Genomic DNA, 20,381 nt, shown 5'->3' on the forward strand with positions numbered 1-20,381 from the left:
TCAAAGTTAATAGAAAATTATATTCATTTTTACAAATGAATTAAAAGAATAATAACTCAAATGACTTGGCTATATAATTATTCAGCCCCTTTGTTATGGCAAGCCTAAATAATTTCAGAAATCTAAATTTGTTTAACAAATCATATAATTAGTTGCACTGATTCACTCTGTGTTTAAATTATTTTTTAATGATTACCCCATCTTTGTACCACACACATACAATTATCTGTTAGGTCCCTCAGTCGAGTAGAATATTTCAAGCACAGATTCGACCACAAAGACCAGGGTTTTTTTCCAATGCTATGCAAAGAAGGGCACCGATTGGTAGATAAAAAAAATAAAAAAATCTGACACTTTGAGCATGGTAAAGGTATTAATTGTCCTATATTTATATTTTTGTCCTATATTTATATTGCACTAATTTCTTATTTTTTTTCATCCCAGGGCCCCCTTCCCCACAGGAGGCTTTTTGCCTTCATTGTAAATAAGAATTTGTTATTAACTGACTTGCCTAGTTAAATAAAACAATTAAATATGCTTTAATTGGTGTATCAAATGGTGTATCAATACACCCAGTCACTACATTCTTTGAAAAAAAGGTGCTATCTAGAACCTAAAAGTGTTATTCGGCTATCCCCATAGGAGAACCCTTTGAATAACACTTTTTGCTTCCAGGTAGAACGATTTTGGATTCAGGTAGAACCCTTTTAAGTTCCATGTAGAACCCTTTACACAGATGGTTCAACATGGAACCCAAAAGAGATCTACCTATAACCAAAAAGGGTTCCCCTATGGAGACAGCATTGTAGTTACTACACAGTACTAACCTAAAAGACAGAGTGAAAAGAAGGAAGCCTGAATAAAATTTTTAAAAATACAATTAAAATAAACATTTAAAAAAAAAATCCTAAACATGCAGCCTGTGTGCAACAAGGCACTTAACAAGTAATACTGCAAAAATAATTGCCAAATGAATGAACTTTTTGTCCTGAATGTGCTTATGTTTGGGGCAAATCCAACACAGCAACTACTTTCCATATTTTCAAGCATGGTGGTGGGTGCATCATGTTATGGGTATGCTTGTCATCGGCAAGGATTAGGGAGTGTTGAGATACTATCCAAACATTTTTGAGATACTAAGTTGAAATTGTTAGATACTAATTCGAAATTTGAGTTATTAGAACATGCATATAGGAAATGTTTTTTAATTTGTAGCGTCAAGTGGCGATTTCCATCTATCCACGTAGCAGAGATCAGCACAGCAGGGCTGCCGGCAAACGTGTGGTGAGCTAGTTTAATAACAAATATTGCCACAAAAGCGTTGAAAAGAGGGACAAAGTATTGTTGTTTAAACTGATTTGCTTCATGATTTGTCAACTCTAGCACAATTAATCTGTGCTTCAGTCTGATCAACTGTAGCCTACGGATAACAACCACAGCTGCAGGCAGCCTTGAGAAGCCTATGCTCTCTGATCCCGTCTTGCCAGTGGAAGCGAAGCGGTAACATCATGTATTTATAGCCTAAGCTATGTATTTATAGCCTGAAATATGCCTATCTATTTTGTCAAGACAAATGTTGTTTATATTCTGTGGAGAGTAGTGCCAATATTTTAGTAAATACATCGACATACCTACACCTTCTCAATCCAGAATGATTGACTGAAATGAATCAATCGATGGTGATGACATAGTGTTTGAGTAACTTTTTACGTAATTACAGATGCAAAGGCCTACACGATGCAACCCTGCATAAAACAAGCTCAGCGTTGTTCTATTGTCCAATTGCAGTTGCTGTCTAGTTTTTTGTAACTACATGACCTGATTAGAAAAAATCTGACCCCATCATAGCCAATATAAATCTATTTTACGGCTGATTTGTTACTATTTCCTGGGAACTATGTTAATTACTAGGGTCCAGAGTTTTACCTTGTTAGGTTAGCCCCCCACCGCCACCAACAACACCATTTTGGGACCTGTGATGTCCCCTCTGAAGTCACCACACAATGATACAAATTAAGAAACAGTATCTCGATATTTGGAGATAGTATCTAATAATTTCGATGTCGATACTATCAAAAAATGTCCAGATAGTATCTATATATATTTTTTATAATCTGGTGGCAGAAATCGGCTTCCATACATTTGTTCCCAAAAAGTCAGCACATCCCTTGTTCTCATTTCACAATCTCCATGCGCCCCTCAAAACCCTTTGCTGACCTCAACCTCCAAATAACCGTCCACCCCCCACCCTCCTCCAGCCCTTAGTCCGTTTCTTCGTACTCTTTTTCAGCTGTCCTACTAGGGTTACAGGGACGTTTCTAACTTGGTGCCTGTCCTGGACCGTTGAGATGTGGCCACATGACCGTTGATTCATGGGGACGCCCATAGAGCTGTCACTTTTAAGGCAGGTGTCGAGAAATTGGCAGACCGCTGCGCAATGAAAAAGACTCTGACCTCATCCTGAAATACTGCAATATGATGGCCCTGCTGGTCACAGGACCCAAGGTACTGACATAAAAGGGCTTTTCTAAATATTGAAATGAAATGTCAAGTCCAAGGAGACAAGTCCAAAAGTTATGACTTGACATTGTGACAGATAGGGGTGATAGTTTTTGGCCACATTTCTCTCTGATTTCCCGTCGCTTTAACACTCAAAGGTCATGGATGATAAGCCCTGGTGGTTTGGTGATTAGTTTTCCATAAGTATGGATGTGGCTTATTTATTTACAACGTGCTGTAGGAAATGATGTGGTAACATAAAGTGGTTTACATAAAGTATAGCAGTAGCAGCTTAGATCCAATGATTCTTTAGGTTATTCACATTTCTCAGCAACACTAAAATATATCATACATTTTCCCTCCCATCCTTTAAACAGCCAAATTCCTTGTTTACAAGATGTGTCCAGTTTTATTGAGACACCACAGGAATCAGGAATTTGTGTCATGCAGAATATGATCTTGCAAATGCAACACTGTTTAACACTAAAGGCATAACTGTAACATTTCTGAGAGGAGAGCGCCAGACCAGACCATTATTCTGAAGTATTTCCCACAGATTTGACAATCATTACCGTTTTGTTACCCCATTCCTCCAAACCATCATTTAAGTGAATCTTAAGCCACCCGTCCACCCTTCAGAACACATATGGGGAGTGTTAAGTGGAACACGAAAGACGGTGGAGATTTGCCACTCTACAGGGGGAGAGAGACCACACGAAAACACCTACTGTACAGACAGACAGACAGACAGACAGACAGACAGACAGACAGACAGACAGACAGACAGACAGACAGACAGACAGACAGACAGACAGACAGACAGATAGACAGATAGATAGATAGATAGATAGATAGATAGATAGATAGATAGATAGATAGATAGATAGATAGATAGATAGATAGATAGATAGATAGATAGATAGATATTCTCCCTCATGACTAATTACAGCAAATCACTTTCCAGCCTCCGGTGCCTGCCTCGCTCTCTGTGCCGTGTCGGTGGTTGTGGGCAAGAATCTAGATCCCGGAAAAAGTATAATCGTGAGAGTGGACTGCTACGCTGATCTGATCCCCGTAACCCCGTAGGTCCTGCTGAAGGCTGGGAAGCATGGTGGTTTAAGCTTAAGATTCTCAAGATTCCCCACAACATAGCAGCAATGCTTTAGAGAGTTTCTGCAGCTTGTTATGGGAGATGCCTGGGATGGTTCTTGTAGTGTATATTTTCATTTAGTCTGAATGCTTGGCACACTCTCATCATAAACAGAGGCCTAGGTAGACATAGATGGCATACTTGGTTTGCACTTCATGTGATGAAAGAAACCATTAATTAACATATCTCATGTACATAGCTGGGAGAGTAGTTAAAAACCCAACTGCTATGATGAATATTCCTAGAAATTAATAGAAATATGCGGAGTGCGAATTATACCTGTGACAATCATAGGTCTATATTTTTTTCATGGGATCTCTGTGGAAATTTAACAACAAAAAATGAATGACCTTTTAATTTGGCATGAACAATCATGACGTTTTCATCTTATTGTTAAACGAATCACTTAAAAAAATAGGCCACCTGCGCATGTTGGTCCACTCCAAAATAATTCCAGCATCCAAACAGTGCACAGTGCACTGGCGCCATTTGATGAATGGAAAGAGACATCTGTTACAAAACACCTAAATGTTTAATGACATTCGACGATTGTCATTGGGTCTACACTATTGTAGCCTGAATTAATTGATGTGTCTTGCTGACAAAATATGGCATTTTAAACAAATAGGATAATGGTTAAATTACCATTATGCAGAGCCCCCCCTCTCAGAATATTCTCAATATTAGTTCATTGCAATATCTTTGCAACTGTTAGTAAGTAGACCTATATTAAATATGCATTTAAACTGAAATGTAGATGTTAAATTATAATAAATAAATGGAATTTGCCCAAAAATATGTGTTCATGGTGAAAGTCCAACCTTGAGTATTCAAATTCTTGGACAGTACCCTCATTATTGTACACACCATGAAAGTTATTAATATTAAACTCACAATTCAAATAATAAAATCAATGACTAAATAAATTGAGAATACATTTCAGTGAACATGCAGGCCTACAAAAATGCCCTTTATCCTGTTCAAATGTAAAGGCAATATGTCATGTTTGATGATTGACACCGTTACACTCTGTACTACATAAATACCCCTCACCATTCACATACAAAATATAACATAATTTCATGTTTTTTTCAAGGGTGACCTGCTTGTACAAGGGGGTAGCTGTCATGCATATGTTGTTGTGCACCCAAGTTGTGTATTCCATTCTCCCCATGTCTGTCATGCACCTTGTTTCCAAGTATGGTCACTATGAGGGAGCTGTCACTTCAGGCCTTTGTGGGAAATTAATGGCCAACAGAGAAGGGCAAAAAAGATGGGACAGCTGCCTCTATCACCACCCAGACAGGGTGGCTGTGAAAAGGGCCCACTGTGCAACGCTCTGGTGCAACGTCCCTCAGAAATGCTTTTCGGTTAATCAGATTTTGCTGTCAGCAGTTGTCTTTCATATTTTCAAATGTTCTTGGGCTGTGTGCATTATCACTCCTGTTTATCCCATGCAGGACTGGGGTTTGAGTTGAACCCAGTTAGGATCCTGGCTAGAAAGCTCGGAAGCTATAATATGTTTGTATCATATGTTTCATATTATAGACTCCCAGCTTTCTAGCCATGATCCTAACTGGGTTCAACTCAAACCCCAGTCCTGCATACAGTATGTTCCATGTTTCACCTATTGTATATCCTGGAATCTTAACATAAAAGTAAAATAATGTTTCATCAGTCCTTTAGCTCTCTAGAGAGATATGTCACATGGTGTGTAAGGTAAGACGTTTGGTTTGTCCAAGGGGGTGGGGGGGGGGGTTGTGGTCTGCCCAACTTGCGTTCACGTTCAGTTGGCCATGTCTGCAAACTAAGTCATGCGAAAACAAGGAGAGTGGACAGACAGCAGTGGGTTTGCCTCATCAGTCCGCGGTGGCCACTATAAATAAGCCACAAGTGTGACCGAACTGATGTAGCCAAGCCCAAATTCCAGCACATGGATTGCCAGTGGCCTTCAGTGGGCTTCTTCAATTCTATGGGCATTTAGACACCCATTTATACTGAACAAATATATATAAATTCAACATGTAAAGTGTTGGTACCATCTTTCATGAGCTGAAATAAAAGATCCCAGAAATATTCCATATGCACAAAAAGCTTATTTCTCACAAATGTTGTGCATAAATTTGTTTACATCCCTGTTAGTGTGCATTTATCCTTTGCCAAGATAATCCATACACCTGACAGGTGTGGAATATCAAGAAGATGATTAAACAGCATGATCATAACAAAGGTGCACCTTGTGCTGGGGACAATAAAAGGCCACTCCAAAATGTGAAGTTTTGTCACACAACACATTACCAAAGAAGTCTTAAGTTTTGAGAGAGCGTGCAATTGGCATGCTGACGGCAGGAATTTCCACCAGAACTGTTGCCAAATAATTTAATGTTAATTTCTCTACCATAAGCTGCCTCCAATGTCGTTTTAGAGAATCTGTCAGTACCTCCAATCGGCCTCATAACCCCAGACCACGTGTAACCACGGCAGCCGAGGACCTCCACATCCATCTTCTTTAACTGCTGGATCGTCTGAGACCAGCCACCCGGACAGCTGATGAAACTGAGGAGTATTTCTGTCTGTAATAAAGCCCTTTTGTGAGGAAAAACGAATTCTGATTGTCTGGGCCTGGTTCCCCAGTGGGTGGGCCTATGCCCTCCCAGGCCCACCCATGGCTGCGCCCCTGCTCAGTCATGTGAAATCCATAGATTAGGGCCTAATGAATATATTTAAATGGACTGATTTCCTTAAATGAACTGTTACTCAGTAAAATATCTCAAATTGTTGCATGTTGCATTTTTGTTTTTGTTCAGTATAGAAATCTGTTGTCGTACCATACAATACCATATCATGTGAACATGTACAGAATCAAAACAAAAGTTATATATATATATACATATTTACCAAGCAGGTAAAGTCATGCAGATTTATAATTGAATTAACCACTTTTGTAGTGTTTTACATTAATATCTGAAAACGTGTACTTCCCAGATCCATCATCATTATAACCTTGTGTCCGAGGACTTTCTCTTCAACTGGTAAAGAACAGTTTTATAAAGGTTTTTCAACTCAAGTTAGATTCCATTTACCAATAAGTGCTTTTTCAAAGTTACCACTGGATGCTAACCTAGGGACATAACAGTATTGAACAGAGAGAGATTCTCTTCTCAAGGTATCCTGTCTTCTGCTCCTAATGGCCCAGGATAAAAGAGGTGTTGAAATGAGGGCCACAATGGGGGATTCAGAGTGCAAGGACAAGCCTGCCCATTCGGTCTGCACAACCTTTTAAACTCAATCAAATCAGTCCGGTTGCATTGTGTTTAATTGTATATATTTCTACCGCCTTGTTGCAGCCAATGAGGAAATATCTCTCCATCTCTCCTCGTCCTTGCAGATACTTTCCTCACAAAAAGAGTACCATTCACTGGTAGCTGTACTGTGCAGAGGACAGATACAGTACAGAAGCGAAAGTTGTAGGTGTGACATTGTTACGACTTTGAGTTTGATGTGCACTCAATATTAATGGATTTTTTCTAACTCCCACTTATGACGGTATGAACGGCAGCCGTCATTCCTAATGATCTTGTAATGAAATCTGTCATAGGAGAGACAAGGCAAAGCATGTAAAGATTGACACACACAGAACTTTATCCACTGTGAGACACTGATATAAGCAGTCAGGATGTAATCAGTCAGTGATGTGGGGTCAAGGGGTACACTGTGCCACTTGGGCCAGGTGATATCTGATTGGCCATGGGCGTGTTTCAAAGTCCAGAGAGGCCAGGGGCCATAGCCAGACGATTACAAACTACCTGTATTTACTAGACACACAAACACCCTGTTGCATCCTAGACCCACACTCACTATACCCCGCTACCCCTCACACACCCACACACATTCCCTACACACCCCTACCCCGCACACACACACATACAGACACATACACACACTGCACCCCACACCTCGTCCGTCCCCCACATCGCCAGCCCTGTCCCTCCAGCTGTCTCCTGAATCACAGGACTCAGTACTGATGGATGGCACATGACCATGACACTCACGTCGCCTTTGTTGGAAGTTAGCGTGTGTTGTTACAACCGGGCCGCCCTAATTTTAACTGCTAATGGGCTTGCCCCTCTCTGGATCCAGGTCCCCTCCAGAAATAGGAGGCGCAGTGACAGTCATGGGTTTGACAAGGGGCCAAGACGCCCGCCAAAACACATTTGAGCCGGATGGAATTTCTTGCCCCTGTAAAAATGTGGCACTAATATATTTCTCCTCAATTTTTTCCTGAATACTCCCCAAATGCTTGCTCGTCACCCACACACCACATCCTTCAACCCCACCCTCACCCTGGTTTATAGTGTCCCTCACCCATAAAACTGTCAGGAAAAGATATGACTTCAATATGCAACAGGAGCCTGGTGACGTAACGTGTGGTTGTTGTTATGCGGGTCTCTGTGGAGGGGGCAGTAGTGCACGTTTATCACACGCACTCTGTGGAGGGGGCAGTAGTGCACGTTTATCACACGCACTCTGTGGAGGGGGCAGTAGTGCACGTTTATCACACGCACTCTGTGGAGGGGGCAGTAGTGCACGTTTATGACACGCACTCTGTGGAGGGGGCAGTAGTGCACGTTTATGACACGCACTCTGTGGAGGGGGCAGTAGTGCACGTTTATGACACACACTCTGTGGAGGGGGCAGTAGTGCACGTTTATCACACACACTCTGTGGAGGGGGCAGTAGTACACGTTTATCACATGCACTCCACCGCCAAGGCAAACCCATGCCAACTTAGCATGGCACCACTTGAATGGAAAGGAAATATTTTTATTCTAGTCACCTTTCAGTAATATTTCCTCATACACGAGGAAGAAACACACTCACTGCAGACACACACACTCTACAGAGAGTTAATAGTAACACACCCTTTACCTTTACTTTATGAAACATTTATGAAGTTATGGAACAAATGTATTTCCTACAATTGACATAATATTATAGGGGTTTTGTGTAGACAGTATTGCACGTAATGAGAAGCTGAAGCACATCTAGCAAGATCTCCCTTTTTAACCCTAACCTCATCCAGGGTACACTACAGTTGCCTGGGCTACAAGGTAGAACAAACAAACTGCGTAGAACAAATAACAATGACCAGGTTTGAATAAGTTTGCTTGTGTTGAATCATCTCATTCAAGCTTTACAACATTTTCAAGTTGAAGTTAGGGTTAGACCTTGTAGGCAGAATACATCACCAACAACCAGCATTGATTTGCCTCAGTGTGTTCTCTAAGATGGAGAATCAGTCATCATATTATATGAATCACCCGAATCTCAGATTCAATTTATTATCAGACTTTCAATGCCTTTTCAATCATGTGTCTATGATGGTGTATTGTCATTATGCCTCAAAGAAGAGACACATTTGAAGACTAAACTGGTAAGAAACCAGTCCCTGTACTGTCAAGGTTTTCTGTTACAGAGCTGTGGACATGGTCTTTTCAGCTTCTGCACAGAGAACAAAAAATCACTGTCCAGGACAGTCATTCAAATATTATTTGAAATGGTTGGCCTTGCTCTTCTTGGTTTGAATTCTAAATGAAATCTTTCTAAGTTCAAATAACACTGATTTAAAAAAGGAAGGGGAAAAAAAAGGTACATTGGTCGTCTTGGACATTTACATGATGACCAAGACCAACATGAAATAACAGGGAAACTATCATTAGTTGATCAATCTAATTAAAATAATCATTATCAATCTAGTGAAAGTCTAGGGAAGGGCTGGTCATGTTTTACATGACTTTACTTTGACTTTCTACATACAGTTCTCTTGCTGTGTTTTCCCTAATGGGGAGTGCTACTGTACATTGTCCTGGTTAAGCACATATGCAACTTACAGTCACACTGGTAGTTTTTCAATAAATTATATTAGACTAATGTCAGGCGTGTCCAAAGGAATGAATGGGTGGATGAATGGAGTCAGTGTGAATGCATAAGCCTGGAAGCGGCCTAGCAGCAGGTCCACAGCTGACGGTTCCTACTCGCTCCATTCAAGAGTCACCCCAGTGTCTTTGGATTTACACATTTCCTCCCCAGGCCAGACCACGACTTCATCGCCACCTAATACTAGCGACAGGTGTCTCTGCCACGAGAAGGGTTTGCTGGGGCTCTACTGTACGTATCAAGCTTCTCTTATGCCATGTCGTGCTATGTAGTCAGAGCTCTGGCGAATCAATTGGACACACTGCAGGCTCACTGCGTCCTAATTGTGTCATAATATTACCGGTCCCGATGTAGCAGGCCTCATATTCAGAAGATGATGTGCTTTGATTAGAAACGAGTGCAGGTTTCTTTTTTTCTTTGTGTTCATTACATGCATTTTAAATGATCATTGGCTCAAACAAAAAAGCTGTGTACCGCCTAGGATTTGACCTATGACCCTCGAACTTTCCCCCTGGTCCTGGGCTGTATGTGCCTGTTCTGTGCTCTTTAATGGTTTCCTCATATGCTGCTGGGCCTTGTGTGGCAGTGAGGCTGTGTGTCTGGGACAGGTGTCACAATATCCCTCCTGAAACAGAAACTCTCTGTTTCACATTTCACACTGGAAGTCCCATATCTAAAACGGTTGCTGCGGTCACATGGAGTGTAGGTGTTAACACCTATGTCACACTACCAGAACACCTCAAACCCATTGAGGATCAATGATCATTCCTCATACACAACATCGCCAGGTCGCAATTGTAAATGAGAACTTGTTCTCAACTTGCCTACCTGGTTAAATAAAGGTAAAATAAAATGTAAAAAACGGAAGTCATTTCATACGACAAGGATTTGTCACCAATGACCTTCAGCTTAATTTATTTGAGGAGTCAGTTGTAAATATAATAAAATAGTTATTCAAGCAGTTTGAAGAGTTTTAATCTAGTTGTAAGTATTTGAATGTTTTTGTAGAGATCCTGAAATAACTAGAGAGTGATAATAATAATTTTAATTCATAATGAATTTTTAAATGCTGGAACTAAAATACCGGACACACAAGACAATGATTAGCGCTGCAAAAAAACAAAAAAACATATCCTACTAATATATTCAGTCCTCATTTTGCAGTCCCCTCCTACCCTACCCTCCTTCAGCTACTATGTAAAGTACATGTTTGCATTCCTCGTTCACTTCAGGCTTTCTCTGGCAATACCTTTGTGTGCCGCTCCTTTCATCCCCTCATCTATCCCCCCCACCCCCTCACCCCTCCACCCACACCCCCACCTTTTCTCATAGTCGGTAGCCTTGGGAGGAGCCAGGCATATTACCTGTAAATGGAAGGTCAGGGCCACGGGTCCCTCCCCATCAGGGGACCAAACAATGGTTTTAGACTTGAGTCTTGGTCTAGGCAGCCCCGTGTTGAACATAACAATAAATAAAAGCAGTCTGTGAGGTGCACTCCCCTCCCTTCCTTTCCAGACCCCTATCCACTACCTTTCATTAGATGTGTTAAATGTGCTGTTGTCTCGGCGAGTTAGCTCCTATTAGCGCGGTGTTAACCCTCACCACCCATTTCTTGTCTTTAAGCTGTTGTGTAGAAAGAAAAACACGTTGCGTTACACTGACATCAGAAATGGAAATGTATTGCAAATGGCAATATTATCTGACTGACTGAAAGTTGAGCTCTGTCCGAGTCTAATGTATAAAGCGCAGGAAAGGAAATACAATTATCATAGTCCCTTATCACGCAGTATCCCTCAACAATAACCCTACTGACCATTTCACTACCACCTGCAGTGGATTCTCATGTCAATTATTTGGCTAACTAAAAATTATATAGGCCACTGATGAACTGTTACCACTTTGAAATATAAGATAAGTGTATGAATAAGTTGAATAAGTGCTAGAATACACAGCCATTCTAAAAAGGTAGAGTACGTTGTTTGTAGACCTGAGGTAATGTGCTCAGTAGACTGTAGACAAAACAGGAGGATAAAGTCAGTATGTGTTGCATGTATTCCACTGATGTGCCCAGAGTGTTACTTCCAACCATGCAGTGGTGCTGGGAGTCAGTTTTCATCTGAAAATCCAGAGCTGTTAATTGTGAGTTTAAGAGGGCTGATGTGTGAGGGGCCTGGTTCTCCCCGACACAGCGCAGGGCTGGCAGAGCAGAGCGGGTGGTGGTTTCCTCCATGGTCCTGTTTCTGCCACAGCCAACAAGGTTAATTGAGTGCAAAGACACTCTCTTATCCAACTCGCCATCAGAGGGCTAGAATCATCTTTACCTTGGATTTCCTTCATATGGTTTATCCAGCATCAGACATGTTTTGTAGGATATGTTAAAAGGTTTGTCTCTCTTCAATTGTTGAAACATTTAAAGAAATACAGTGAGCTCCAAAAGTATTGGGACAGTGACAATTTGTTGTTATTGTCTTGGGCCTGTACTCCAGAACTTTGGATTTGAACCGTTTAGAAATTACACCATTTTTTGTACATAATCCCCCAATTTTTATTGTGTCATTTTGGAGTAATTTTTATTGTAAATATGAATAAAAATATGTGTCTAAACACTTCTACATTCATGTGGATGCTACCATAATTACAGATAGTCCTGAATTAATCTTGAATAATTATGAGAGAGAAAGTTACAGATGCACAAATATCATACGCCCAAGACATGCTAACCTCTCACCATTACATTAACATGGGATGTTAGCATTTTTTGGGGGGTATGATATTTGTGCATCTGGAACTCATCATTATTTACGATTCATTCAGGACTACCCATAATCATGGTCGCATCCACATATATTAGAAACATATTCTATTATTATTTACCATAAGTGACCATTCATTTCTATTGGGCACAAAGTCATTTGAAACACAACAAAAACAAACAGCAAATGCATCCAACAAGTTTGTAGAGTCAAAAGCTTGATGTAATCATTGCATGCTAGGAATATGGGACCAGATACTAAACTTTGGACTAATTTAATACACATATTTGTCCCAATACATTTGGTCCCCTAAAACTATGTAAAAAAAGTGCTATAATTTCTCAACGGTTCACTATGAATGAAAATACCCTCAAATTAAAGCTGACAGTCTGCACTTTAACCTCATAGTCATTGTTTCAAATCCAAAGTTCTGGAGTACAGAGACAAAACAAACAAACTGGAGCTCACTATATTTATGGTGGAAAAACCATTTGTCTAAGCCCACAATGACCATGAAAGCAGAGAGAGTCTTTGGATATGAATAGTCATTACCAGTCTCACTTTGTTCACAATAGACTAGAGCAACATTTTTGTAATGTTAATACCTTCATTCCAGTTCCATTATTGTTTGTTGTGAAATGATTATTATTATCATTCAAACTCTAGGTAATCCGTTCTGACCCCGACAAAACTATTTAACCTCTGACCTTGGAATCTGACAGGCCACTGAAGGATTGTGACACTCTGTACTGTGTGGGGCTGGAGACCTGCATTCCTCTCATTCATTTATTTGAACTGTTTACATAGACAATTAACACCAACAACGTTGTAACTATGTTACATTCCTTATGTTGACATTTCTGACTCGTAATTGTACTCATTTGGGGGAAATGTGTATGAATAAATGTATTGTTCCAATGAATAGATTATTTCGATAGCCGTACAGGGCTGCATGTACTGCCTGATATAACTTACACTGAGGGATGATTTTAAAAGCCTCCATTGCAAAGGATATAACACGGTTTTATTAATAGGTCTTACCACAGAGCCATGAACGTTATGCGACAGATCCATGGGTTTCTATCCTGACCCATCAAACTATAAAAGTATTAGAATATAATTTAAAAAAAAGTTTTATTCACAATATTTTGTATCATACTCTCTCATTTGTGGCAACCAGTGACTGGCCTTATGTAAAGACAATATAAATGAGCTACAAATATAATACACATATGTGTGGGAAATTAGCGTGTTGGCATGTAATATAGATTAAATGCAAGTAACAAGCAGGTGCGTATCAAAGGAATTCATTCCAGGTAACAGTCGATATCAGTAAACATTTAACTTGTTAAATAAGCTCTCCACTAAGTGGCCTACCCTATTTGGCAGAGCTCCATTGTATTTCATTTAGCATCTCGCATCTCATGACAGTAATGAAATGTTCATTGCAGACTTTCAGAAGACATAATACACCAGCTTGTGAAGTGCTTTTGCTCCCTCATTGGTCAGATGCAGGCTCGTCCAGAGACACTTGAAAACCGCTGGCTGTGGAAAGTCTTTACTTTCCCCCGCCACGCGTTCCCTGTCGCACTGACGTAGCGTTAAGAAGGCAGGACGCGCAGCGCGATTGGGATAGAAATGCAGCTCTCCAACGTCCCAGGTTAATCTCTCTCCGTTTAGGAAATTACATCCCTACAATCTGCTTATTCTGTCAAGTTATTATCCGTGAGAATTCGCTTTTTTCGCCATGAGCTGCTTGGATGTTATGTATCAAGTGTATGGTCCACCACCTCAGCCTTATTTTTCCGCAGCGTATAGCCCATATCATCACCAGGTATGTTATTTCTTGTGTTGTTTCGCTTCTTGGCATATTTAGTGCACGGAAACTTTTGTAAAACTTGTGTGGAATAAAACTTTCATCGCGCATTATGGCGCATCATTAGGTCTCTCTAGGCAACTGTATTTTGGCAATGGTTGCTTTAAAAATGATTCTGCATGACAGCCGTCGGTCAATTGGGAACCAATAGTCCCTTCCGACAGTTATCTATTTAATAATAATGTATTAGCCTATTGACAATGCTAGGCCAACTTTTGATTGTTATTGATGATTCATTAATGAATAATGATAGCCATACCTCCTTATATTGTTGTTTGACTATATCGAATCTGGTGATAATATTTTTAGTTGATGTAAGTATTTATAGGTGTTTTAAACCAACTTATTTTTCAAGTGTTTATAGAAATGTTCTCTGTCTTGCTAAATCGAATCGCTCAGGCTAGGCTACTGAATTTGTTGTGTTCTGTATTCTATTGCTATTTAGGATATTTTGCTGTGTAAGTTAGGACTATTCGTAATGTCGGCTACATTGAAATAGCCAAGGCCTTTATTAACCAATCAAAGCAAAATGATGATGGGTCATTAATAGATTGTGGGCTTCGTTAACACTTTTATTAACCGTTCGTCAAGTCGAAGTTGGATGAAATTTAGGATTCTTTACATTCATAACAATTATTTTGTTACCGCGTAACATTTTTCATAACTTGGAATGAGCAAGGGCAGTTAAAAATGGAATAAACGGTGCTCTGGTAACGATTTCGTTTAAGCTTATCCGGTGATTACTGTAAATTAAGATATTGCTTGTGCATGCACAAGAACCAGTTCGGCCTATATGGAGTATTCGTTTTCCAGACGTGCATTGGTGCTACGGCCCTTGGTGCTACGGCCCTTTAAATGTTTGCAACTTTCTTAAAACCTCTCATAGTCAATAAACAAATGCAGATCTTCGTTTGCACGGAGAGCTGGTTTTCATATTTCAAATAGGTCTAACGTTTTCTTTAAATTGAGTGAGTATGCACAGAGAGAATGGAATAATGACATTAATTAAAAACTCTCCAATGTCCACAATTAACAAATTAACTGAGTTGCGATATGTTCAGGAATTTAAATGCAATAACTTTGTTCTTGAATCCAACCACTGCCTCCTCTAAAACAAGTTTGAGTAGGCCTATGAATGAGGAGAGGACCATGCGTTTATTTTTAATATACCACACACAGAGGCCACAATATAATGCGCAACTGTTGGACAATAATGAAAAGCGCAAAAATGTCACACGTGGTCACCCAAATGTGCAGATGAAATTCAAGTAGATCATTTGTAACTTGATGCCTTGATAGGAATTCATATCTAATACATGTCAAGGCTATTACATTCTGACGTTTTTTTATCGGATGTTTCAGAAATTGGCATTTTATTCCAAAATGCAAGAAGCGCAAGAGAGCATCAGCGGGGGCAGCTCGTTCTCGAACCTCGCGGGTCCGACGATAAAGGAGGAGGACTGCGCGCGCGAGAAAGATCACCCTCCGGAGGCCGAGTACCTGAACTCGCGGTGCGTGCTCTTCACCTACTTCCAGGGGGACATCAGCTCAGTGGTGGACGAGCACTTCAGCCGGGCCCTCAACCAGCCCACCAGCTACGTCCCCGGGTCGGTCAGCAACAAGTCCGCACGAGGTAGACCTACATCCACCTCTCGGAGAGGTGCCGATCACAGAACCACTCCAAACACCTTTTCGCGCGCGGGGTTTCATTTCACCTCAAAAACGGTGTATTTAGGCTACATAGAAGATAAAGGAAACGTTTTCATAAATATTTGCATTCATTTGGCAAGTAGGCCTAGGTCTTGCATGCAAGTGAGTTCTTGGTTTTTGGTATATCATTGTGTTCACATCCTACTAAAATAAACTGCATTTTAAAAGTTTGGATTTTATAACAAATCAATGAATCCCATGTTTTGCTCCCATTGTTTCAGTTGGCAGTCATTCACTCTCATTTGTGTTTGATCAAAGTTACAAAGGAATCAGAAAGTCAAACAAAATTGATGGGCATGATGAATTGCTGTAAATAAAGCAGTTTAAAATATAATAATGTGGGTTCTGTGGAATTTAGGGCTCAGACTTGTTCACTATATTGTAGGGGAACCTGTAGTGAGAGTTTGGTATAATTTTTCTGTTGCATGTTACTTCCTTAATCAACAAAAATGTAATTCTATGACCAATATTACACAGCCAAACATTCTCCAATTTTGATCAACCATCAGAAATTATGGACAACAACAACAATATTCATCCATGCATCTTTTTCCCATCATGTTCTCCTTTATTTCATCCCTACAACTGAACTGATCATTGAGTGATCAGTCTTTAAGCTCTGCTATTCTACCACATCCTCAGAACAGACTTATCGATCCTCATCCACAGATACATTCATAGTCTTTACCACTTAATTGATCTGTGATTGAGCATTTCAGTGTGTCTGTGGTTTCCTAGATGGACCATTCCCGATGAGCCAGAGGAGTTTCCCTCCGTCCTTCTGGAACAGTGCGTACCAGCCCTCCTCCATGAGCAGTGCCTTAGGAGCCTCCCACTCAGAGATACCCTTCACTGGGGACCCTTACTCCTCTGCCTCCCTACATAGTCACCTCCACCATGCTACCCCAGAGCCCTGGCACCACTCACACCACCACCACCACCACCACCCCTACTCACTTGGCGGGGCAATCGGCACCCAGGGCTCCACCTACCCTCGACCCAGCATGCACGAGGTGTATGGCACGCACTTTGACCCCCGCTACAGTTCTCTGCTGGTGCCCTCCGTCCGGCCGCACCGGCTCCCTCCATCCACTGTCCAAGGGCCGAGCGCCTCAACATGTGACATTGGGAAGAGTGAGCCAACCAGCTCGGCCTGGACCGGGACCTTCACCGGGGCAGGGGCAGACATCAGCCAGAGCATCGGCCTCAATGTAGACGCAGGTAATAATAGCAATAACAACAAAAACACACTCTTCGTAAAGGAGTAGTGGTTCCAAGGGCACTTCAGAATAGTCTTCATTATTTGATTGTCCCCAAACGTGCGTGACTGCTATTGTGGGCTCTACAATTCATTTAAGATAGAAGTTAAGAAACGTTGCGATGCCTTACACCAGGGTTATCCTTACATTCATAACACAATGTAGGGGTTCTTTCTGCCTGGGAAAACTGTTGTCTTTTCAAGGCCACTCTCCAACACTAAGAAAGACCATGTCTCTGTGTTTTAACAGGTTGAGTTCTCTGTCTCTGCTTTCTCCTGAGAGGCAAAATGTTTTTGTTTTTTTACACTTTTCTGCTTCAAGGCTTCCTGCTTCTACCTTTAAGCCATTTGATCTCCCTCTTCCTAATCGTCTTCTCTTGCCCTCCCTTCTCTTCTCTCTTTTTTCTCTTTCCTGTCCTCTCAGGTCTGCAGGCCCAGGATAAGAGCAAGGACTTGTACTGGTTTTAAAGCTCTGCTGCCCTCCAGGCCCGAGCTGCCCTCTGTGTTTCTCTGCACTATGTGATATTGACAGACATTTTCTGTAACAGATTCTAATCTCACTTGCAGCTCGACGCTACACCCTCTGTGGCGGAAACATCCTCAGCTGAAATTACGCCATTGTGGATACCATTTGCTGGAAATGCAGTGGACAAGGGAGAGAATCTAAAACTGAGTCTCTCCTACTTAAGAGAAAGGAGGGCAGGACTTGCTGGACAGCATGCCAGAAATACTAAGTGGTTTGACTGACAACTTTTATCTGGCCAAGACTGAACGCATTCAACTCCTCCAAAGAGGACAGTTGTTGAAAAATAAAACAAATATGGTGAATGTGTGAAACTGGAACATCAAAAATGAGATTTGACAAGAGCATAGTCAGAGACTGGACAAACACTATTTGCCATTGTTATTTTTCTATCTGTGAAAGGAGAGGAGCAAGAGAGAGGAGCATTCTCTAACATGACTGAAGTGAGCACTGGCTATTTGAAGCCACTCGACTCTATCTATATTGCTCCCCAGCAGCTGTCAACGACAACTGTTTCAGAACTCAACGGACACACACAATGGTAGTGTCACTGCACAGTATTTGACGGGGCCTCCGGACTTCATAAAAGGAGCATTTTGTCAAATCTGGACCCCGACCCACAGGGAACAACTGGTTTGACTGGTGATTTTGAGGGGGAAGGGTGGACAGGTGGTAGCAGAAGTGGACACACACAACTGTGCTATGTATGTATGTCTGTGTGCGATCTATGGGCAGCTCTATACATGTGTAGGATCTTAATTTGATCACCCTGTTGCAGGATAACTTTTTTCTAACTTGCAGCGTATTTGAAGTTTAAAAAGGCTTCTGAAATTTGAAATTTCCACTTTGAAATTTCAGAGTTGATTTTCCCTTATGAAAAATGTATCAATCCCTACACTAATGTCCATTAATAATTATAATCCACATAATAATTCACATTTCGTGTTGCTGCAGGATTATTTTCCTGCTTTACCAATTCTGGCTCAAATTAAGATCCTACATCTGTGATAATGTTGTATTTAAGATTTGGATCTTTATAAACTTATTCCTCATTGTTTTTCAGTCATCCCAGGTATATTGCAAAGTCAAACGATTACCCATTGAATATTGTATTGTGAATATATTAATATATTGCCTTTTAAAGTATTTTTTCTTGATACAGTTCGGATGTAATGTCAATGTGTTGCCTGTAACTATAAAGCAACGGCACAATGTGATTAAAACGCAACTATAGCCTCTGATTGTTTAGGCGAACATGTACAGGGCAGATATGGGTGATCTTTAGAAAATACAATTTCATAGACAGTCCGATTGAAAACTATTATGTTTGATGATGTGTCAGTCTATTATTCTGGTTAATTTCTTCAATGATATTATATTGTACAACATCCATATCTTCCAGTCATCTGTAAGCACAACTTAAGTGTTACATTTTTACCCTCCACTAATGCATTGTCAGTGTACTGGGGTTCACATTCATCTTATTTTCTTTCTCCCCTCTTAACCTTTTACTGCAGTGGGCTAAATCAGGGTCACACAGAGTGTTTCTTGGTAGTCTTCAACAAATCTACTTTGAAACAAAAGTACACACCTCACACACACGGTTATGGGCTTAAAAAAGAAGACACCTGTACCATGTCAGATCTAGGTTTGAAATGCATTCCAATTTGAGTTTGTATCCTAATCCTTATTCACTTTATATACATCACAGAAAACTGAAATATAACAAAACGGTTTGACATAGAAACACAAGATTTTCATAGTAAAAAAACAACCTTTATTAATGAGAACATTATAACAAATATGAATAACATTCCACCCATGAGGCCAAAGAGTGGGCTTTTGGCCATTGACTGCAGGAAAGGGCTACATCATTCTCTTGTAGATATTGTCAATGCTAATGCTTCAACTTTTCAGTGTGAAGACATACTGTATGTCTAAAGAGAATTCAATACCATACACCAGCAAAGGTGTATGAAGTATTTGTACAGAGTAGTATTCAGAAAGTTCTTTACAGGGAGATAGCAGCTATGCACATTCAACTGAGATGTTCTTGAGAAGAGACCATGGATATTTCTTACACTATACTCAACACCACTACTATTTTCTTTATTTTTCTCCATGAGGTCATACAATAGGCTACATACAAACAGGCCACAAATGACACGTAACTTACATATCAGACGGAGAAAAAAAATAGGGGTTGAGAAAGAAAAATCTACAACAAAAGTCCAAATAAAAGAGTGATGATGCCGCCATATGTTTCCTCTCTCAGATGGTCATTTTGATTGTGTTTCAGTTTAGCACTGGACAGCTGTAGATTCATATCAGCTTCTGACAAAAGTGATGAAAGACAAGCGAGGGGTGGTGGGTCTCTCTCCCTTCCCAGAGAGCCACTAACAAAGGACTCTTTTCAGAGAGATTGTTTTTCAGTAATCATGGAAGTGTTTTAGCAGTTAATGGGATAAAATAGGCTACATGCAGTGTTTGGGTCAATGAATTAGCCTACTGCATGTAGGCTAAGTGAAACATGATTGATGAGATTTAAAACTATCAGTATGTAGGCTATGTGTTCTTATTACATAATTGTTATTGGTAGCCTACCATCAAAGTGTGGGCTATTCAGCGTTCTCTGGGCTATAGCCTTCTATCATCAACTTGTCTAGGTGGCATGT

At 40.6% G+C, this 20,381-nt stretch overlaps 1 protein-coding gene across 2 annotated transcripts; it reads left to right on the forward strand.

Moving 5' to 3' along the window:
* Positions 1-13,828: 13,828 nt before the first annotated feature.
* On the forward strand, positions 13,829-19,964 carry LOC118397813 (transcription cofactor vestigial-like protein 2). Of its 2 annotated transcripts, none has more exons than XM_035792690.2 (4): positions 13,829-14,173; positions 15,578-15,848; positions 16,664-17,146; positions 17,751-19,964. In XM_035792690.2, exons 1-4 carry the CDS (start codon positions 14,087-14,089, stop codon positions 17,789-17,791), a joined length of 882 nt encoding a protein of 293 aa, XP_035648583.1. In that variant the 5' UTR covers positions 13,829-14,086; the 3' UTR covers positions 17,792-19,964. The 2 variants fall into 2 exon arrangements, with proteins under 2 accessions (XP_035648583.1, XP_035648582.1); XM_035792689.2 differs by having other exon boundaries at positions 13,831-14,173; positions 17,608-19,964.
* The last annotated feature ends 417 nt before the right edge of the window (positions 19,965-20,381 follow it).

This window comes from Oncorhynchus keta, chromosome 19 (assembly GCF_023373465.1).
Source record: "Oncorhynchus keta strain PuntledgeMale-10-30-2019 chromosome 19, Oket_V2, whole genome shotgun sequence".
Taxonomy (NCBI): domain Eukaryota; kingdom Metazoa; phylum Chordata; class Actinopteri; order Salmoniformes; family Salmonidae; genus Oncorhynchus; species Oncorhynchus keta.

Coding starts and splice junctions, on each gene's coding strand:
- LOC118397813 (XM_035792689.2), top strand. CDS start 14,087: ATGAGCTGCTTGGATGTTATGTATCAAGTGTATGGTCCACCACCTCAG. Junction 14,174..15,577: donor ATAGCCCATATCATCACCAG/GTATGTTATTTC, acceptor CGGATGTTTCAG/AAATTGGCATTTTATTCCAA. Junction 15,849..16,663: donor CAGCAACAAGTCCGCACGAG/GTAGACCTACAT, acceptor GTGGTTTCCTAG/ATGGACCATTCCCGATGAGC.